This window comes from Nesoenas mayeri (genome assembly GCF_963082525.1).
Source record: "Nesoenas mayeri genome assembly, chromosome: Z".
NCBI classification, from domain to species: Eukaryota; Metazoa; Chordata; class Aves; order Columbiformes; family Columbidae; genus Nesoenas; species Nesoenas mayeri.
In genome coordinates this window covers 38,813,062-38,835,716 of record NC_137542.1, presented here as the reverse complement: position 1 = coordinate 38,835,716, position 22,655 = coordinate 38,813,062, and the positions used below count along the sequence as shown (strand labels likewise).

The window sequence follows — 22,655 nt, the reverse complement described above, 5'->3', positions numbered from 1 at the left end:
ATAGACAAGATAGAATAAGATTTATTTTGGTATCTGAGCATGAAGTATATATCTAAATAAGAATACTTAGCTCTGGATCACAGCTAAGAAGAGAGGGAAAGCTTAATTATTTTAAAGACTGGTTAATGAAATAAAGAAGTATCCTTTTTACAAACACTTGAAAATGAGAATTGATACATTTTTACTATATTTCTCCCCTAAAAAAATTATAGGAAGTAGAATTGGGTCCTAATACATAAATAACTACTTCCTCAAGCCAAATATCTTATATTTGCAATGACTTTTTAGTCAGAAAACTAAACTATGAACAGTACTTCAGAATCTTTAATGTTCTACTGAAAGTATACTAACTTAATTGAGTATGTTGAATCGTTGGTCCTCTATTCTCAGTTGCAACAGCTGCATGCACATACATAAAAACTGTAATGTCTATATTGTTACACTGTGAAAAGCCACAGTTATCAACAGACCTCTCACTTGTACAAGAAAGGTCTCTCTAGGTCATTCCTGAAGTTCAAAAATACCTATAAACCTAGGTGAAAGTTATGCATCAAATATCCTTGAACACCACAATCAATGTTTAGGACACTTAAATTGTTGCGAGATTTAAATTACATTGTTCTCTACCGCAATTTTCACAGGCAGACATATTAAAAACATTTTTTCTCACAAAAATGGCAGAAAAGGTAAATTATTTTTCACTTTAAAAATAAGATATGAGACTACCAAGTGAAGGCACTGAAATAAAACACAGGGCATTCTATAATACTCTTTAACTGTTGAAACAGTAAATGACACTAATATAACCTCCTAAATTATAGTCCTATCAGTTCACACTTCTTAAACTTTCATAATTTTGCATGTTTATTCTTACAACATTGATTATTCCAAGTCCTGCACAGATATTCTAGGCAAAAAATAAGGAAGTCTGCTGCAGGGGGTTGTGTTACTGTAAAATGAACTTTTAATTTCAGGTGCTAACTACCTTCATTATAGTTTCTCTAAGTGGGCAAGGTGAATTTTTGAGTAGAATCTTTGACTACCAAGCTAATTTACTAATAAAAATTTCCAAACACACACTTCGTTTCCTTTTTTTTTTTTTTTAAAACTGCATAGACATAAACTATACTTAAGAGTGAAAATTAACAATGAGAACTCTCACTGTCCTCAAACAATAATGAAGAGCAGGATCTCAACTGGCATGCTCTCTTTAGTGGTTTGTAACTTGAATTTTTCGTTATTTAGCAGGCAAAGAATCTCATGGGCTGTACTGGTCCATCTGAACTGTCCCATGAAAATAAATTCTTTCAACTTCAGTTGCTTATATTTACATATGTGCTGCATTTAAACAGTGTTGGCATACTCAGTTTACGCCTTCCTGTATTGGGTTTGTATGGCAAGGTTTTGGTAGCACAATGGCTACAGGGTGGCTTCTGTGAGAAGCTGATAGAAGCTTCCTGTATGTCCAACAGAGACAGTGCCAGCCAGCTCCAATACAGACCTGCTCCTGGCCAAGGCTGGGCCCATCAGCAACAGTGGTAGCACCTTTGTGATTAATGTATTTAAGAAGGGGGAAAAAAAACCTGCACAATTACAATCAAAGAGAGGAGTGAGAATACGTGAGAGAAACAAATCTGCGGACACGAGGTGGATGCCCCACGGAGGCTGTGACCCTGTGGAAAGCCCATGCTGCAGCAGGCTCCTGCAAGGACCTGTGGCCCTGCGGAGGGGAACCCATGCTGGAGAAGTTTGCTGGCAGACTAAGAGGAAAGGCTGAGAGACCTGGAACTGTTCAGCCTGGAAAGAAGAAGGATCAGAGGGGATCTTATCCATGTACAAAAATACCTGAAGGGAGGGTGCACGGAGGACAGAGTCAGGGTCTTTTCAGTGTTGCTCAGTGACAGGGCCAGATGCAATGAGTACAAACTGAAACTGAACATCAGGAATGTGAAGGTGACCAAGCACTGGCACAGGTTGCCCAGAGAGGTTTTGGAGTCTCCATTCACCTGGACATGGTCCTGGGCAACTGGCTGTAGGTAGGCCTGCTTAAGCAAGGGGGGACAGACTAGATATAATGTAATAATGTAAATATTTTGATGCTCTGTCATAACCTAAAGAACAAAATTCAAAATACATACCTCTAAATGCACTAATATCCCCATAGTGTACCTGGAGCACAAAATATCTGCCACCTGTTTCTCCTCCAACTCTGAATCCAACACCTGAGAGAAGGAAAATGCATTGTTTTCAGAAACAGTAAAATGTAAGATGGTTCACTATTGCTAGTTTGGTAGAACTTTCATTTCTCATTCATCCTGTCAATGATACAAACTGATTAACACTGACTTACTAAGAACCCACTGAGAATTAAAAGATCTGTAGTAAAATATTTTGAGATGTAAATTAATACTGTATCCAGAAAACATCTTGTGGAAATTATGAAGCTATGCTACTTGTTGACAGAAGTAAGTACAGGCATTGAAGAAAATGGAGGAACATGAAATAATATGAAACAATGACATTGCAAAATATTACTATCACCAAAAGGGATTTCTCTAAACTGATTCTACAATGAACACTCTTCAAAAGAAGCAGAGAAAGCAATTTCTTGCTATCCGGCCAGTGAATTCCATTAGATTAAACACTGCCCACTGCAAAGCCTACTTACAAATGGGACTGCAGCCTCTCTGTGCACAAATGTAACATCATTATGAACCCTTCCCACAAACCTTGTATTTATGGGCAGCCTAGGGACAAGAGAATTATTACTAGCTGGGGTTTAACAGGAAACACCATGTTCATGTAGAATCCCCCAAGCAACATTTTTTTTAACGTGACATTCTGATAAACAAATAAAATAACATTTGTGATTATAAGTGTGTTAACAGATTATTAAAAATAAACCTCTTATTACACTGCACATTGCTCCTGGTTACAAAAAGAAGCAGTATAACGTTAAAAAAAGAATAAAATCAAAATTCAAGGTATTTTCAGGCTGAGGCTATATAGATGGCAGATGCTTCTAGAACCCTTAGTGATTATTAGAAAGAACGACTTCTCACTGTATCCCAGACATATCGCTCCAAGTATCTTAAAAATTTTTGATTGAATTTAGCGAAGTCATACGTCATACAAAAAATGGGTATACTAACATATTGTTCAACTGCATCAAAGCATCAAGAAATGAAACACACATTAAATTGTCAAGTATACTTAATACACAGAAAAACATCAGTGTTCTGATTGAACATGTTTGTGCTTTCTCAAACACACAAAAATATATTAGTGCAGTTTGTGTGCTATGAAAGGAATATAAGTAGTACCTTTCCAATAACATAAAGTAGGAAATGCAAGATTTAATGCTATATAAAAATAAAGCATTATATTATGACTGTGATGTCTCTCTTAGCTTTCTTCCCCTTACTGAAACCCATATGGTTATCCTAAACAGGACGACAAAAAACTCACAAGAATGCCCGCTAGCATAATACATTCATAGTTTATGATGTTGATGTTTATACAGTTTCCATCCACTAGACATAATAAAAATGTTCTAGGAGATTTCTAGATATGCCAGATCCTTCCACATCCTCTTCTCTCAATTGCCCTGTACATAAGAACTTCACATTAAAGGCACAATACCTTTGGGTAGCCTGGTGGGTGGAGCATTTCTTGCCCAGGCATACAAAATGTTAGATTTGTCTTTGCATGTTCCTTTATCACAGTCCCTAAAAATATGAAGAAAGAAAACAAACAAATAGAGTTGAATATAATTTTTTAACTCTGAAATCAGAACAGGGCAGGTGAATTACATGCAAAACCATGAAGATGTTTTTGAATGGATTTTGATTAAATGCAGTTCTTTTAATGCATATTGCTTTCCCAAATATCATCAGACCCTCCTTCTCATTTTTTTTCTCTCCATCTACCTTAAGATAGTGTTGCACAAACAAGGTCAAACCCATAGACACTTCTGATAGTCCTTGCCAGCCAAGTAGCCAGTTATTAAAAAACAAACGAACAAAAACTGCAAACAAACAAAATAAAACCGCAAACACACAAAAAAAAAAAAAAAAAAAAGACCCACGACTTTTGTGAGAACGAACCACATGAAAATTTCTAGCACTTTTAGCTCAAGTGCCACAAACTTGCAATGGCTACTACATTTACACAGAGGGACAGGAATCGTGCACAAAGCAGAAAAAAGTCATCAAAGCTTTAAGTCAAAATTGATAATTAAAATTTGTTGAATAATCATTTACAAAAAAAAGGTGACCAGAAGCTCTATAAGAACCAATAGGTGCTCATCCCTGTACTTAACACAAGTTCAGTGCTTTAAGTCGAAATAAGTGCTTACCAAGTTATAGACCACAAACAGGTCACAAATACTTACAATAACTGAGAACTCTAGAGTTGTCCCTAGCCTCTGCAGATAACACCTTACAGGTGATAGCACAGGTGGAGTGCAAAAGACTCCCAAGGACTGTTAAGCTACAGATACCTGAATCTGCAAGAACTGAGAAACTCAGGACACAGACACTACCGATTCTGTAAAAGGCCAATCAAACACAGTCATACAGACAGCACGATGTACCTGGATTACAAGCAAGAGGGCACTGACTACTATATGTGGGTGTAGACTAAAGGATGATATGCACGAATAAACAAACAAAGGACACTGAGGAGCTTTCCAGTCACACACCTAGAAGCCACTTCTCCTTCTCAATCCTCTATTAGAGAAAAAGGTTATTTACAGGGTGTATTTGTACCTTCTTCAGTAGCAAAGTATCGCAGCACTGAGCCCAGAACACAGAAGTCATTGCATGAGTGCAGTATACACAGGCATGACTTTTAGAAAGCCTCAACGTGAAACTATTCAGACTATATCAACTGATACAAGCCAGATGCAATGAAGTTTGATACCTATGCCAAGGTTTCTGTCCAAAACAACATAGTACAGCCCCTTCTCTGTTTGTTGGCACTGGTAAAATGAGACCTTGGAAAACATTTGTACACATAAAGCATGGTTTCAGTCACCTTAAATACTGGGGAAAACAGAATCCCCTACAGTGTGATGAAGTGTACAAATGCATACAGACCAGGACTTGTAGCAGATGCAGGGTCAGTAACGTTTCTGTTCAAGATGCCTGAGAGACATGTACGACCTCTCAAAACAAAAGACAGTGATGCTTTCCAGGCTGTGCTCCCTGGGATAATCAGTTTGTCTGGCACATAGGGAAAACCACCTCTGCAAGTCATTATGTGTTTCTGTGATTCCAGAGAGCCTTACTGCAACATGGCTGCTGTGTTTTCTTCTGACAGAAAGCATTGCCATAATCACTAGACTACCAAGAGAGAAGGGAACATATCACCTCTTCCTCTTCATTAATTTTGCTCATAACACCTATTTCTAGACCTCCACAAGCACTACTTTGGTCATCTGCCCCTTCAAACATGCCCCAATGAACAAGCAAAGCTTATTTCCGGGTGAAATGCTTCATGACTAACAATTCATACAGTTGCAGGTAAAAGCTGCACAGCTTTCAGCTGCTACAACCTGAAAAAAACCAAAAGACTTCAGGGATCTAATCAGGTATTGCACTGCACATTTCAGAAATGTGTTGAAGAGATTGATTAGGAGGAACAACAACAGAAACCACAAGCAGTCACAGCATCACCACCACGCTCTGGGCCAGCTAGCCTTTGTTTAAACCACAGTATTTTTTAGGACCACATTAGCCAGGTTAAAAAAAAAAAAAAATCTATGTAGGCTGTTTCAGTCTTTCCTCCTGAGACACTGGCCAATGGAGGAAGAAGACTGCAGGGGAGAAACATGAAATACACACATGACACTTTCATTTTGCTTAAAAAATGCTCAACCATCTCACTTAGCCATCAACACTGATCTTGAAATATCAAGTTTTCTGGAAAAAAAAAAACAACCCAGAGGAGATTACAAAGAAGAGTTAAGATAACTGACAAACAGATTTTAAAAGGAGGAAGCTAGTAAAGAAGTATAAATTTGCAAACAAATTAAAAAAAAAAAAATTAACAAATCACTGAAATTCATAGGTTCTTTATATGCAAAATATCATGGGATTCTGAATAGAATGAGTAGCACAGAAATGGACTTCAACTGCATACTATCCAGTATTGTACTAACATCTTATTTTGACTCTGGTCAAAATTGAGGGGGGTGTGGAGGAGTGGAGGGCATGGAAATGGAGCTTGCTGACTGCTTCTTGGGTATTTGTTTTATTGCAAACACTCCTGGACTTTCCAAAAGCATTCTCCTCAATCTTGGGTAAACTCACTACATGTTTTTTTTTTTGTGGTTTGGGGATTTTTTTAGTGACATTGGGGTTTTGCTTGATTACCTAAACTGAAAGCAACGTATTTAATTATGTCAGCAAGACCAGTATTTGGCTATTCTTTTAGGATATTTTCATTGCTTAGGAAAACAAATAACTTCTTTTTTTTTTTTTTTATTTCTCTATTATAATCTATTACACTCCCTGAATCTAACAAGGACTTGTAAGAAAGGACAACTGAGGTGACTGAATAAGAAAAATTATTTTTTTCAGTTCTTGAGTTGAATGGTGCAGAACACTCTGGGGCAATGACAACAGTAAGAAAGGGTACATAGAAACATAAGTGTTCCTGCTGTTCTTACTCTCCCCCAAGCAGTGAAATACAAGTGTTTCATTGAACCAGACTTGACACCGTTTGCAACCTTTACTGAACTATTGATGTCATAAGCTTCCAAAACCATGCTTGCTTTTTAATTGAAGCAGCAAGTCTGATGGCACAGTTACAGGGTGGTGATGTACGACATGTACTTATTCATTTGTTTAGATTAGATAATGATTTAAAGTTGCCTCACCTGACCTCTAAAAAAAGGTTATGTCTATGAATCACCTAATTCATGTGAGCTCATTTCAGTATCAGGTTTGACGCAGTACAAGATCTGTCTTGCCAGGAGACTCAGAAGTTCTGAATAATTCATCCTTTACTTTTAAATCATTCAAGTGTATTCTTGATTCTCTATGGAGAACCTGAACTTCTGATGAATCAGCTCAGGCATGCTACTTCGATTTCAGCACAGGTTGTCAGCTCAGGTAAAACTTCTTGTCATAGTGGCTGAAACATTTCTATCGCCAATTATGATCAACAAACAAAAGCACCTACATGTTCTTTTTTTCTGCACTGAGCAAAACCTGAGCAAATGAGCACTAGGAGCCTACTTTATTTTTGTGGAAGGACCTGGGTATTTCAAGAAGGGAGAAATACCTGTGCACTTCTTTAGCATTTGTTAGATAAAGATTCTACCATGCTGCAGCAAAGGCGTTACTCTGCAGAGCCAGCACAGGTCCCACACTGTTAGACAGCCTTTCAGAAGGCCAGGTACATTTGCATGAATAGCATCAATTCACTGGAAAAGCCAGAGGGCCAAAGTATGTTACCAATTTCTTCTTCCTTCCAAATTTTTATATTTTACAAAAGAATTGCAACACTGGGAAAGGTTTATATGTGTCCTGGTTTTGTTAAAAACAAGTTTCTCTTTCAGTGAATTTTGCCTGTCAGCTATAGCCTTCGTATTAATTGCATTTTCCTGGAGAACCAGACACATGTTTTGGTAAAACCTAGCAATGGAATGCAAACTTATTGATAAGCATGGATGGACATCTCGCGAGAGGGGCGATGAGAAACAACTGACCAACTGTGTATAACATTCCATTCACGTGAATACTTCCTATAAAATGGGAGATCACGAGGATCTCGTCCCTTTTTCCCTTCTGTTTATGGCCGACATTAGGAGAGGACCTTGCTAGTCATCCCTGTGAACTGAGGCCTAGTGAGAGACTGAATCCAGCTCTGGTTGGCTGTGGAGTCTAATCCAGGACTTTGGGTGCCGGCTCTGCAGTTGCTGAGACTTTCAAGATTGGTTTTGTATATTTTGTATTATTTTCTCTATTCTTATTAGTAGCATTAGTAAAACATCTTTAATTTTTCCAACTCTCTTCTCTCTGTCCTTCTTTTTTTTCCTCCCAATCGCCTGTCCTGAGTGGATGTGGGGAGAGGGAGGGGCAAAAAGGGGGAAGTGAGGGGGAGAGGGGGTTAACAATACATCTGCCAGGGTTTTATTGTCACCCCGCAATCTTAACCCTCGACAATATGGAAGCAATTAACACAAGAAAAGCTAGGTACAATAACAGAAGCAAGCTGCAATTCTTACCAGTAATTTTCAGTCGAAGAAGGTTCATTACAACCAAAGAGTAACATATGATGGACAGTGTCCATGCTGGCATGAGGCTTAAAGTCAACTGAAAAACAAAATGGAAAAACAAATAAGCTACCCTTACTCTCACCATAAGTTACATAAGGAAGAGCATTTTGTGCCATTTTTTGCTCTGCAATACACTAGAAACAAGGCCTGTATATCCTCACTCATTTAATTACCTTCTGCATTCCACTTACAAATTTTCCTTAAATTCCCATTCAACATGCTGTCTCCCAAGCAAAAACACTGTAACCAACTTATTTATTACAAAAAAGGAATTCCAAGTTCCCACTCAAAACTGCTCTATTTTTCCCCAGAAGTTGAATATGACACTTAGTAAACATATGAATGTATCTCAAACTACAAAATTTTAACCACGCTAATGTAAATCTAGCTTCAAAATTCACATTTGTGATTTAATAGTTTTCTACTTCTTTTGTACTTACTCATCAAAACCACAAACAAACAGTAAGCTACAGCTGAGAGCAAGTGACATCTTATGCATCAGTTAAAGTGGTATCTTCTTCCAGTATTCCATCTGGTTTACATTTTTGCTACAAGTTTCTTAGGACAATAGTTCAAAGAAGGAATTATGATTTATTCTCACTAATATGTCAAACCCTTTAGAATGGAAAACAAGATTTGTTCAAAGTCAACAAAATCTCATTGACCAAATATTTCTCATTATTTGCAACTTAGACTAAGGTGAATGTTCAACATTCAAATGTCTGTTTCTTTATCCCATGCCATAAACAAAACATTGGTTTTGTTTCTCAAATATTTGTCATTCTGTTTTGCATGGGAAAAAGGTTACCAGTGTCACACTATTGTAACATCGACCATGAAAGTACAATGATGGCATTTCTAGAAATAAAGCGAGCTACACTGGGTGACTTGCTTTATTACAAGTGAAATGATATGTCAGATGCAAGGATTGCAATGGAATTTTTTTCATATAAGATATAGAAGGACCTTGGAGGGTTTTTAAGGTTATCCTACAGAAGAAATTCCAAAACTGAGTCACTCCTTCCCTTACACAAACATAGACACCAAGAAACCTTCAAGTAAGTGTCTTTTAGGTCTCTGCACTCTGAACTCAGTATTTTAACATGTGGCTAAGGCAGTGTTCCTGAAGTGAATGATGATGTGGATTATTGTCCCAGTTTCACAAAGGAAAAAAAAACAAATACATTTTAACCCTATTTTTGGAGCTCAGGTTTGTTGTGACAAGTGAAGAAAAAAAGCCAAAAGTTAAGCCATGCAGGTCAAATTCTAGATTCTAGACTCACCATGACTCAACAAGAAAAAGACACTGGTCACCCATGTGAATGAATGTAAGGAGGTGAAAATGACAGTTAAATTTCTTGGCTGAGTGGCTTGCTGTCGGAGTCAATTCTTATAAATGTCTGCAGAGCACCCTTAGCTATAGCTACAGCTCAGTAGTCAAAACCTGATTTTTATCAATGACTGCACCATTAAAGAAAGAATCTAGTTTATGGTGTGGGTACTTATTCATAAACATTAATCAAACATGAGGTCAAATAAGACCAGAATATATTTTAAAAATGTAGCTAGAAGGAGATTTTATTGAAAAATTACATATTAATCTCACAGACATTTTGTTTCACAGGACCAAAAGGTATGTTCCTAACATTAACCTAAATGTACATCAGCCAATCCCACAAACAAACAAATATTCCCTGTACCATCCCTTGTCAGCATTTGCAGACCTTTGAGACAGAAAAACAACTGGTTCAAACAGCCTTGACAGTCTGAACCTCCACTAAACAATATAATACAGGAAACTAACAGCATCTGCAAAAACACCTCTAGGGGAAAACTTGCTCTATTCCTCCTTGTAGCTGGTAGTATTTCATCAGTAAGTTTGATCAGTTCATTCTTTCGATAGTGTCTGAGAACAGATTCTGAACAAGTTGGTGAATCCTGGTACAGTATCCTTCCAGCTTTGCAGTACAAACTTGTACCCTTTGTCCCTGTGCAAGCATGACTATTTACTGATTTTCAGAAAAGAGCCAAGCTGAAGTCTGAATTCAAAGTCCTTAAACACAAATTTAATGAAAAATATTGAAAACAACTTACTGAAAATATTGTCTACTAACCAACAAATGTAGTACTGCCTGCATATAGTAATAAAAATGTGCTCTCTTCCAAGGCCTTTATCTTTCACCAGTAGTAGGCAACAAATTTATACTGCTGCAGTTTATCATTCTAGTTGGAAGACAAGCTCAAGATCATCGAGTCCAACTATAACCTAATTCTAGCACTAAACCATATTCCAAAGAAGGTCATGTCATCTAGATATCTTTTAAACACCTCCAGGGATGGTGACTCAACCACTTCCCTGGGCAGCCTATTCCAATTCTTCAAAGTTCTTTTTGTGAAAAACTCTTCCCTAATATCCAATCTGAACCTCCCCTGGTACACCTTGAGGCCATTTCCTCTTGTCCTTTCACTTGCTACTTGGGAGAAGAGACCAACCCTCTCCTTGCTGCAACCTCCTTTCAGGTAGTTGTAGACAGCAATAAGGTCTCCCCTCAGCCTCCTTCTCTCCAGGCTAAGCAGCCCCAGTTCCCTCAAACACTCCTCATCAGACTTGTGCTCCAGGCTCCTCACTAGCTTCATTGTCCTCTTCTGCACTTTCTCCAGCACCTCAATGTCTTTCTTATGATGAGGGGCCCAAAACTGAAGGTGGGGCCTCACCAGTGCGGAGTGCAGAGGAGCAATCACTTCTCTAGTCCTGCTGGCCACACTGTTTCTGATACAAGTCAGGATGCTGTTGGCCCTGTTGGCCACCTGGGCACACTGCTGGCTCATATCCAGCCAGCTGTCAATCCCGTAGATCCCTCTCTGGCAGGCAGCTTTCCAGACACTTTTCCTTGAGCCTGTAGCATTAGATGGGATTGTTGTGACCCAAGTGCAGGATCCAGCACTCAACCTTGTTAAAACTTACACAATTGGCCTCAGCCCATCAATCCAGCTGGTTCAGATCCCTCTGTATAGCCTTCCTACCCTCCAGCAGATCAACACTCCCACCCAATTTGGTGTCTGCAAACTGACTGATGGTGCACTTGATCACCTCATCCAGATCACTGATAAAGATATTACTCAGTTTCTGTAAATAGAACCTCCTCTTCCACATTGTCTTGCAGGTAGGAGGAAAATGGGTTAAATATAGGAAAGCAAAGAAAAAAGTAATAAACAAGTGAATCTTGGTTAAAGTATATGGATATTCGTCGTCTATCACAGAGTAAAACAATTAATGAAAGTTAATGACATCATTTATTAGCAATGAAAAGATGGCAGAGTCCACTTAAACCATAAAAATGTAGGCACTATGCTTTTAAAAATAAGTATTTCATTCTCTGTATGCCAATCTATGCTGATTTAAGCAACATAAAATACATGCACGCAAACAAGTTACTAATTAGCTTCGCAGCACTTAAGAGTATTTAGAAATATTTTAGGAAAAACTCCACTTAACACCTTGTTTCTTAGATGATGATACCTATTGTAAAAATCTCTTTCCTGAGAATAAGATTTAATTTGCTATTCAGGTGTTACATGTTGCATTCTTTCTGCTCTCTACTGGATTACATTTGAGTCTAGTATTTTCAAGGATCGGGTAACTTCTGTTGATTGTAAAGACTCCAATCTGACAAATCTTTTCCACTGAAAACACTTCTGAATGACTTTACTGCAGTGAGATGGAACCAATCACATGCTAAAGACTGTCTACATTCCTACTCATTTTGGTGGACAGGACAAAGGAAAAAAACCCAAGTAATCTTGTTTTATTCTCAAAGCTTTCAAATATAAGAGGTTGAGAGGTTGTAGGCAATGCTATCATAGGAAAACTTTATAGTCACGGAATGAGTTTGGGGTTTTGTTTGTTTGTTTGTTGGGGGTGGGGGGAGTGTTTGCTTGTTTGTTTGTTTGAAATTTGCTCATGAAGCTCCTCTCACTCTTCAAAGCTGCACCTGACAACTGGAATGGTTTCTCTGCCCACAAAATGGATTGCCTTGCATGACTCACACTGAGACTTTGTATAAATACCACTTTTAAGCAAACTTTTAGTACGTCCTTTTAAACATATATACCACTGAAAGAAGTTTATATGGCTTTAACAGATGTAAACACCAAATGACAGAGCTAAATGTGCAGCAATCTAATAAAGAACTGAACTATGCAATTTTGCAACTCAGTGAAGCACTACATAAAAATTGCTCTGGCAGCAGGTTAGTAGTATGCCTTTCTGTGAACCACTGGAAAGCAGAAGAGTCTATTGCACACTGCACAGCAAGTATAGTTTATCAGACAATAAACACTCCCTTCTATGCTTATTTTTCTCACTGGGGTCAGGCCAAAATGTCAGGTCAGGTTATGACTTCTTTACAAAACAGATCTATAGAAAAGCACTGAAGAAAATGGACTAATTTTTTTTGTTGTTGTTGTTACAATAATACAACATGGAAATCTGAACAAAATATTCTATATCTGAAGGATTTCTGCAAGGAAATATATATGGAACAATGGTAGTACAATACACTACAACAAAAACTACATAAGATTCTCATCATATTTACAGTAAGTGCAGATATCCTAAAATGCAACAAAAGAGTAAAGGAAGAAAAATATAGACATTTTAACTTCTCATTGTTTTCTTTTTTTTCAGTTTATAGCACAATCTGATAGTGAAACTATCTTCAGCCAAACCAGAAAGCCTTCTGTCTACCTGAACAATTGTATGTTCCCAAGCAACGCAAAATTAAATTAAAAGTACCTCAAAGACCTTTTGAACAGATGGTGGTGTTTTGCTGATCTGTATGCTCTCAGTATTCATACACTGTCACAGTATTTCTTGTTACTTGTTTGCCATGTTATTCTTGCCATGACATTAAGAAAAAAAAAAGGGGGGTGGTGGGGTGGGAAGAGGGTTTGGTTGGTTTCTTGTTTGGTTGGTTTGGGGTTTTTCTTGTTGTTTTATGTTTTTGTTTTATTTTTACCCCAGAAAAGTATAATAAAATCTTAATGCAGCCAATACCGATTGTAAGAACAAAGGATTTACAGCCTGTACCAGCAGGTAAATAAACAGTTCTGCTCAGTGGAGCAGAACTAAGTATCCAGCCACAGACAGAAAGCCAATACTTTACAAATGGGGTTGTTTGGTACTGACTGCCAGAGGCATCTGCATGCAGCTCCTTAACCACTGTTAGTCATGAATCTCTCCCAGATACAATTCGTTATCTTGGCTAAGTTGCACTCTCAAGTTTGTTTCTCCATCAGCCATGATGAATGCATTTTAGAAACTAATAGCCAAAGATTGAGTCCATGACGAATGCATTTTAGAAACTAATAGCCAAAGATTGAGTCAATATGAGTCAAAGAAAAAAAAAAGGAAATGCTGTGGTTCTTCAAAATGGCTTGTTTATGTTCTTCCAGTCAACAAATACTCACCTACATAGGCTTCATCATCCACTGGGAGGGGTACTGACATGCAGAGGTAAGTATCAGACTATTAAAAGACAAAAGAACAGAAATTACCTTTTAAATTGGGAATATTTACAATGAAAATAACAAAAATAAGCGTCAAAATTCTGTACACCTTCTGAAGATTAATATGGGAATACTGAACAAATTAATACATAAAAAACTATGTACTTATAAACCTTAGCACTGAATTTATTTGGAGTGGTTAACAAACACCACCCCTTTCCTGCCCAGTAAAAGTCTGAGGCAGTAATAGTCCTCTCTTGATGTCCAAATAAACATCATGAATAAATGAGTGTGCTACATAAAGTGAAAAGAATTATTGAGCTTCTCATTCGTTGTGTTCTTGGAACGCACTACTTACTCAGTATTTATAAACTTACTACAATCTAAGAATCAAGGTGCTTATGTGGAAGGGGAGGTGCTGCTCTCCTCTCTCTGGTGATCAGTGACAGGACACAAAGAAATGGAATGAAGCTGGATCAGTGGGAGTCTAGACTGGACATTATGAAATGGTTCTTGACTGACAGGGCAGTCACTCACTGGAACAAGCTCCCCAGGCAAGCGCTCACAGCACCAAGCCCATCAGAGTTCAAGACATCTCTGGACAATGCTCTTAGTCATATCGTTTAGTTTTAGGAAGTCCTACAAGGAGCAGGGAGTTGGACTTGATGATCTTCACAGGAACCTTCTAACTTCAGATATTGTATGATTCTATGGCTTCATATCTAAACAGTTTTCTGCCTATAGCAGTATTTCACTCTATTCCAAATTTATATAACTGTACCAAAAAGTTTTAAAGTGCTGTGCCATTGTAGCAGCAATCATAGAAATACAATTATTTTTTATTCATGCACTTAATTCTGTTACGATCATGCATCTAATTGTGTTATGATCAATGACAATATTTTTCCCTGGACATGTCACAAGTGCCAAACATGTCAGCTACAGGACTTTCACTACATCCAAAAACTCAAAATCTCACCAGGCTTTGACTTTCATAAGGACTGCACTAAACAGATGAAGATAAGATTCGTGCTATGGAAAACATCAAACCTAACTTAAAAGAAGACACTGCAAACAGGTGTAAACAAATAAATGTAACAGAGACAGAAGGACAGGTACAATGACAAAGCAGTGATGTGCACAGAGAATAAACCATTTTGGGTCTTTTTGCTAAAAGAGAGAAGGATGAACAAAGGTCAGCTGATACAACTGACAAGAATGCCTTTGTGCACTCTAGGTATGTGCATTTATATAGGAACATATTAAAGCCTTGTAGAAATTGAAAGAGAAATATTCTACATTTTCTATTTAAACTGGGTTCAGAAGTGTATTTCTTTTAAAAACCCTTATACCTAAACTTTGAAAGTCAATGGCAGCAATGTTTTACATTGTAGCCAAAATAAACAGTAGATTCTTTGTCTTTAGACATGAAATTAGAAACAGCATGAACTAAAAATAAGGAAAACACATTTTTTTCAAAGTATCATTTACCCAATTAAGAATAAATTGGTTAAGAAAAGAATATTAGGATTTACCACAGATGCAATGGCTGAGATTTCATTATGTGTGCCATAACATCTACTAAGATTATTAGAAACCTAGATATACTAATATTTCTGGCTCTTTTTTTTTTTCAATCAAAGACTGTTAACTGGAAAATACAGATAAAAATGGTATTGTGCTACTCATTTCTGTGAACTGTCACAGAACTCAGTCATGCCTCTCTGATTCAGTGTTACAATGCAAATAGGGAACTGTTCTAGTTAAGCATCTTTTTTCCATGTTCTTTGTCAGAGGGACCTCTGGAGGTTATCTAGTCCAACCCACCTACTAAAGCAGGTTCACCCAGAGCAGATCACATAGGAATGTGTCCAGGCAGGTTTTGAATGTCTACCGAGAAGCAGACCTCACAGCCTCTCTGGGCAGCCTGTTCCAGTGCTCTGGCACCCTCAAAATAAAGAAGTTTCTCCTCATATTCAGGTGGAACCTTCTACGCTTCAGTCTGTGCCCGTTGCCGTTCCTCCTCTTGTTGGGCATCACTGGAAAGAGTCTGGTCCCATCTTCTTGACACCCACCCTTGAGATATTCGTAAGTACGGATAAGATCCCCACTCAGGCTTCTCCACGTTGAACAGACCCAGCTCTCTCAGTCCCTCATAATAAGAAAGATGCTTTAGACCCCTGGTTGTTTTCATAGCCCATCACTGGACTCCATCCAGTAATTCCTTGTTCTTCTCTTGGCATCTTCCCTTGTCATCTTACTTTCCCTCCCTTGTCATCTGTTTTCAATGCCGATGTACTCTACATTGTAAATTTAGAGGCATGCTCTTAGGTAATCTGATGTGTCTTTAGGATTTTAATCCTAAAATAGAGCAAAGTTGTTTTAAGAGAGAAAAACAAACAAAAAACTAAACAAAAAAATCTGAGACCAACTGCTCTGAAGAAGAAAGAGGGTGGAGGGGCAAGGAGTAGAAAGAGATTATTCAAAGTTTTTTACTTCTCATCTGTTTGTTATTTTTTATATCACCTTACACTAGTCATTGTCAGATTGTTCACCAAAGTAATGTGAAGCCACTCTGTGTTACTGACAGAGTAAAGATGTTTACACTGCATTCACAATAACGCTTTCACAAAATAGTCTTCAATTTGCTTAACAGTATCAAGTAATATATCTGAAATTTCAGTTTTCAAAATGTGCTAATCCCATCTTTCTTAGAAGATAAAACATATTGCTTCCCATTTAAACAGTAAGTCCTAACATACTGTTAATTTACTGTGCAGAGGGATAATTTTCTTATCATAGAATCATAGAATGCTAGGGATTGGAAGGGACCTCGAAAGATCATCTAGTCCAATCCCCCTACCAGAGCAGGAACACCTAGATGAGGCTACACAGGAACGTGTCCAGGCGGGTTTTGAATGTCTCCAGAGTAGGAGACTCCACAACCTCCCTGGGCAGCCTGTTCCAGTGCTCTGTTACCCTCACCGAGAAGAAGTTTCTTCTCAAGTTTAAGTGGAACCTCTTGTGTTCCAGCTTAAACCCATTACCCCTTGTCCTACCATTGTTTGTCACCGAGAAGAGCCTGGCTCCATCCTCATGACACTCAATCTTTATATATTTGTAAACATTAATAAGGTCACCCCTCAGTCTCCTCTTCTCCAAACTAAAGACACCCAGCTCCCTCAGTCTTTCCTCATAAGGGAGGTGCTCCACTCCCTTCATCATCTTGGTTGCCCTACACTGGACTCTCTCCAGCAGTTCCCTGTCCTTCTTGAACTGAGGAGCCCAGAACTGGACACAATATTCCAGGTGTGGTCTCACCAGGGCAGAGTAGAGGGGAAGGAGGACCTCTCTTGACCTACTAAACATCCCCGCTTCTAATACACCCCAGGATGACACTGGCCTTCTTGGCCACAAGGGCACAGTGCTGGCTCATGGTCACTCTGCTGTCCACCAGGATCCCCAGGTCCCTCTCCCCTACACTGCTCTCTAATGGATCATTCCCCAACTTATACTGGAACCTGGGGTTGTTCCTGTCCAGATGCAAGACTCTACATTTGCCCTTGTTATATTTCATTAAATTTTTTCCCACCCAGCTCTCCAGCCTGTCCAGGTCACGCTGGATGTCAGCACAGCCTTCCGGCCTGTCAGCCTCTCCTCCAAGCTCAGTGTCATTAGCAGCCTTGCTGACAGTGTACTCTAGTCCCTCATCCAAGTCATTGATGAATATATTGAACAGTAATGGCCCCAGCACCAACCCTTGAGGCACTCCACTAGATACAGGCCTCCAACCGGACTCCACCCCACTGACCACGACTCTCTGACTTCTTTCCTTCAGCCAGTTCACAGTCCACCTCACTTATAATTATCTCAAATATAAAGAATTATTTCAGAACTGAAAAAGCCCTTCAGTCTTCCTCTCCACAGCTCTTGGATGTCCTCTGCCCTTCAGCAGCACATCAGAACTACTCTTCACATGACATATTTGCATTTTTCCCTACTGTGCAACTGGAATAATTATTGAGAAAAAACAGAGTACTGAAGTACTGCAGATACTGTTTCTCCCACTTATGAGAGGTGGTACTATTCAAAACCACCAATTAATATAAACCACATTTATTAACCAAGATGGAAAACCACTCTACCTGAACAATTTCCAGATTTGTGCTGCCTGAATACACACTTCAGTGTCTCCATTCATAAGGAGCACTTAGAACAGTTTCACATGAATGTTCATGTTTGGCACTTGTGACAAAAGAATGCACAACCCAGGGGCTGACCTGCACAGCTAGTGCACTCCTAAACTGTTTAAGGGGTCATTTCTCATTGAGTCACTCACAGGGCAGCTGTAGCTACAGAACATGAGGCAACTTCTCCCTCTACAATCCTCTAAAGTCACTAGAAGTCTAGTAGCTCACTGAAAAAAAAAAAAAAAGAAAGGAGGGGTTTTGGCTACCTTTCCCACTGTCTTGACAATAAGGGTTACACATGAATTTAATTTTAGGTAACAAACCTACCAATACAAAGACAAGTTAAATTGTCTTCAGCCATCTGCAAATCATTCCAGCAAAGTTATACCACCTTCACCATTATAAGGTGCTACCTAAGCAAATGATACAAAATCATTTGGGGTTTCTTTTCTCTCCTCCTCCTGTTGGGAAACATTTAAACATTTCCTCTCTGAACCAGGTACATATTTCACAGAAGCTAAGCTGTATCTTAGCTGCATGCACCTACATTAGGAGAATTCAATGTTTACTACATTAATCATTCCAAAACAACAATACGAATGCTCATAATCTAAGTACCACCTTACTGGTAGTAGCAAAAATTATTTTCAGTTGCAGGGAATACATGCAGATGGTTAGACTTCTTGGAATCCAAAGAGATTAACTTCCAGTATCTGTTTTCAACAAGAATTATCTGAGAAGCTGGAGTATCAAGGACTTCAGCAAATAAAATTAAATGCAATTGCCTATGGTGATGCTATGGAAGAACTCAACTCAGCATTAGTACTATTTCAGAAGCTCTCTTTTTTTGAGCTTGGAGATATTTTTGACTAAATGACCAATGACTCCAGCCCTTCTCGAACAATTCTTACATTACATGAACCTTCTGATTTTACATCTAATGCACATCACATGGTCAACACTATAAAGAAAGAACTGGCTAAATCCATTAGACATCTTTCTGTTAGCTAGCTGCGACTCTACGTAAGAAATGTGACTGTCATGTGTGCATACCACCAAGAAAGAGGCCAGAAGAATATGGCATGTGAATTCTCCTGAAAATACTAATCTGTGTCCAAACAGTGAATTCAGAATTCGTAACAATCCAGCTGAAACATTAAGCATCACAGACTTTTCCTGTTGGTGTTGGATTTTGGTTTTCTTTCTTTTGACAGGAATTTAAAGTGACTGACTCCTTCATATGTGTCTCCTAGCTCTTCAACTAATGGCTTCTCAGGTAAAATCTATAAAACATAATTACAAATGTGCACCTGGATGAACTCAGAGTAATTTTCATTCTTTCTAAAAGAGAAGTTTAATATTTTGCTGCAGACAAATAAAATCTAGTAGAAACTATATTTCTCTTTTGCACTCACTAGAATGACACCACTTGTTCTAAGTTCCAGAGTGGTGCTCCACAATTACTGAAAACTTCATTTTCCCTTCAGTATTTTTTTCGAAGTGCTATCCGCAACAATGAGTCATCATCTACTGCAGCACAACATCCTGCTGTTTCTAAGCATCTGTAGCCCTCTAAACGCCACGCAGTGTCTTTTGATGACATATATAATTCCCTGCATTACCTTGCTGCAATTAAAAATAAATAAGTGTTTATCTCACTTAATGAATATACAAGTAAAAATGCCAGCAGAATCTTCAAAATGGTAATTCTAATGTTAAAAATCTTAATTATTGGCTTCATTTTTACTCACTTGGCTCAGTAGAAGCTAAGCAACTTCAAAACCGAAGGAGTATACCTTTATAACTTGTTTATAGGATCTTTCCTGGAGTATTTTAAGGGTTTAAAATACTGAGTCAAAAGTATTACTCTTAGATAATGCTTTCTGGTTGTTTACTCTCAGCTTGCCAAAGTTGCAGCAATGTTCAGTTTAATGTAACTAAATTCACTGAGGCATCATCTCAGATTTGGTGTAAACTGCAACTCTAAATAAATGTATGTCTTACTAGCTCAGATGGAAATGTTTCACTTTATTAAAATCCATATTCCTTGTTTTAATAAACCTCAGCAATGCAGGTTATAAAATCAACTTTTTACAAATAAAATTAATCAGATGAAAAGATTTTTCTTTCATTTGAGATCACCTTTCTATTTCCTACTCTTCTTGTCAGATATATATATAGGTACAAAAGCTACTTTGTTTTTGTGTCCATTTTATGCGAGTGATGTTGTAGGCAAGGTTTTATTTTCCTATCTTACGAAAGAAAAGTGGCAAAAAGAAAAAATGCATTTCTCTCACCTGCTTAGGTGTCACCCCACGCATGCGAATGTCCAAGGCAAAATCGGACAGACCAATTGAAATAACTGGTCGGTCACTTCCAGGGCATTCATTGGAAAGCAATCTGGTAGTCTCTTTATACCTTAAAGAGAAGGAAGAAATATTTTTAAAAATACTGATTTTTGTTATGTCTTTCTAAAAAGAAGGGTCTTCAGAACTAGTAAAGAGGTTTGACACTGCTGACTAGCTCCAGGAGTGATCTGGAAATTTCATTCCTTCACGAGCCAAGGAAAACATCTTAAGTCACCAAGTATTTAGTGAAGTAGTTCCTCTGAGTAATCAGGCAGACTAGTCTAGAAAACATTGCTGAAAACATAACCTGTCATCTAATCTAAATAGCTGTCTGAGGCACATGGATGTACAGATAGATAATTAATTCATCAGAAAAAGTCAAACATGGTTAATCATTCACAACAGTTGGGTTTTTTTTTTCCTTTTTAAGACTATATACCTGATGTATAATTTAATACAGATTAAATTGAAAAAATGTGCAATGGGGAAATTTTTAATTCCAACACCATGATTTTTATAGCAACTTCTATTATAAGCAGCAAAATAAAACAGTTAACTTTTACAACTTCACATGAATATCAAGGTCTGTATTGAATACAATATCTACACAAACTGTAAAAAAATGTAGATCACCCTAATGAACTAAATGGTAAGGCATCTGAAACACAATGCAACAGTGACATAAATTTTGAATATGTATATTAATGTATACACATAAATACAGAAGTGATATGGTAAATACAGTGAACAACATACCTCACAAAGAGTAAAACACTTTTGGAAAGTGAAGAGGCTACTTCTCTTGTCTACACTACATTTACGTTTACCTATGCAACCTGGCATTCAAAACCCCCCAAATTTCCCAGGTTTTCCCAGTTTTAAGATATTTGATGCTTTCTCATTAAAAAATGCATGCTGACTCAGTAGCTGAAATATATTTACTCTCTGTGTAATACACCTGTGGCATTATCAAACAAGCTCTATTAACTGTTTTTTTATCATCCTAAACCCATATTTTATAGAGCAATCTGTGGATAAAACAGTATGATAGAAGTGCCATTTTAAAACTGTAGAAAGAATACTCAGAGAAAGTGAGAAAACTGGAACAAATACCATTCAATTTTAATCTAGGACCTGCTTTTTCATACTTCCATAATATCGTGATGGCATGCATTCAACACATAAGGTCTTCCTGCATAACCCACCTCTTGAAGACAGATAGTGGGCTTCTGAACCCCAAACAGATGTTTTGAAAAACAAGAAACAGTATTAGCAGGTTGCTAACGAGGCCAGCCATGTCCACCCTGCTGTTCTTGGCCTGATTAAGGTAGCAGAAAAAGGGCAGTGCAGTCTGTCAGCTGTGATCCTGACAATTAGGCAGCAGTAGCAGCAGTATCAATTCACAACTTCATTATTATGTGCTCTGCAAGCATCATCCAGCTTCTGGCAGACCATCTGTCTCGGAAACTGATGCACTGTAAATCAGGAAAGTAGATGATGCTATGTTGTCTTTATTATTAGCTGTAAAAATCTGTTGAAGAATCTCCTGTTGCAGACAGATGAGACTGTACTTCTGTCCACTTTTGAAGCTGAAAAGAAATAGCACTCCTGATGCTTTATTCCCAGGTTGTGCAGTTAAATCTGCACATTACTTATCAGTCCACAGTGCTGGAGATTCCAAGTGGCATTGCAGAAACCAGCATCTGTCATCCTTCAGAACCTGCAAAAATAGAAGCAGATACAGGATGACTAACACATTACAGCATTAGTTCCCAGCAAATCCCTGTTGAGGCATTTTAATACATTAATAAGCTCTTTCAAAAGCTTTAGCCCAACCCAGTGAAGACTGCACCAAGTCTGTTGATTCCTCCTTTCCTCCCATCCATATAGGATCAGAAACTGACAAGTTTCACATTGATATAGAAAATATACTCTCAAACACATTTTTCATTACGGGAAGAAATATAAAAAACCTCTCAATAACACAAAAGGCAAAGCATGATGAATTTCACACATATGAACGCTAATATCATGTATTCTACAAACAGGAAAAAAAAAAAAAAAAGGTCAGACACTGATAGGGCAAGAATCAAGGTTTGTAAATTTTATCAACTCTCAGTAAATGTTTCTGCACATATTGCAGGTTGAGAGAATATTTTACTTTTAACACAACCTGTAGTACACCATTATATCATCAAGGTACTCATTTCTTACGTACTTTAGTTACTTTCTATATCCATTTTAGAAAACCGATACTTACAGATTATTTTTGTAAATAATACAAAAAGAACTATTGCTTTATATTATTAGAATACTTTTCTA

The 22,655-nt window shown here is 37.9% G+C and overlaps 1 protein-coding gene across 2 annotated transcripts in view; it reads right to left on the bottom strand.

Moving 5' to 3' along the window:
- Positions 1–21,639, bottom strand: part of PAM (peptidylglycine alpha-amidating monooxygenase) — a gene marked incomplete at its 3' end in the record, with an annotated part of 70,523 nt that extends 48,884 nt beyond the window's left edge. For both annotated transcript variants that reach the window (XM_080362781.1, XM_080362782.1), the window contains exons 1-6: positions 21,539–21,639; positions 20,283–20,403; positions 13,757–13,814; positions 8,237–8,324; positions 3,643–3,728; positions 2,139–2,222 (exon numbers count right to left, since the gene is read on the bottom strand). In XM_080362781.1, the coding sequence (XP_080218907.1) occupies positions 2,139–2,222; positions 3,643–3,728; positions 8,237–8,324; positions 13,757–13,814; positions 20,283–20,403; positions 21,539–21,630 (529 nt within the window). In that variant the 5' untranslated portion in view covers positions 21,631–21,639. The remainder of the gene's footprint in view (positions 1–2,138; positions 2,223–3,642; positions 3,729–8,236; positions 8,325–13,756; positions 13,815–20,282; positions 20,404–21,538) is intronic.
- Positions 21,640–22,655: the final 1,016 nt, after the last annotated feature.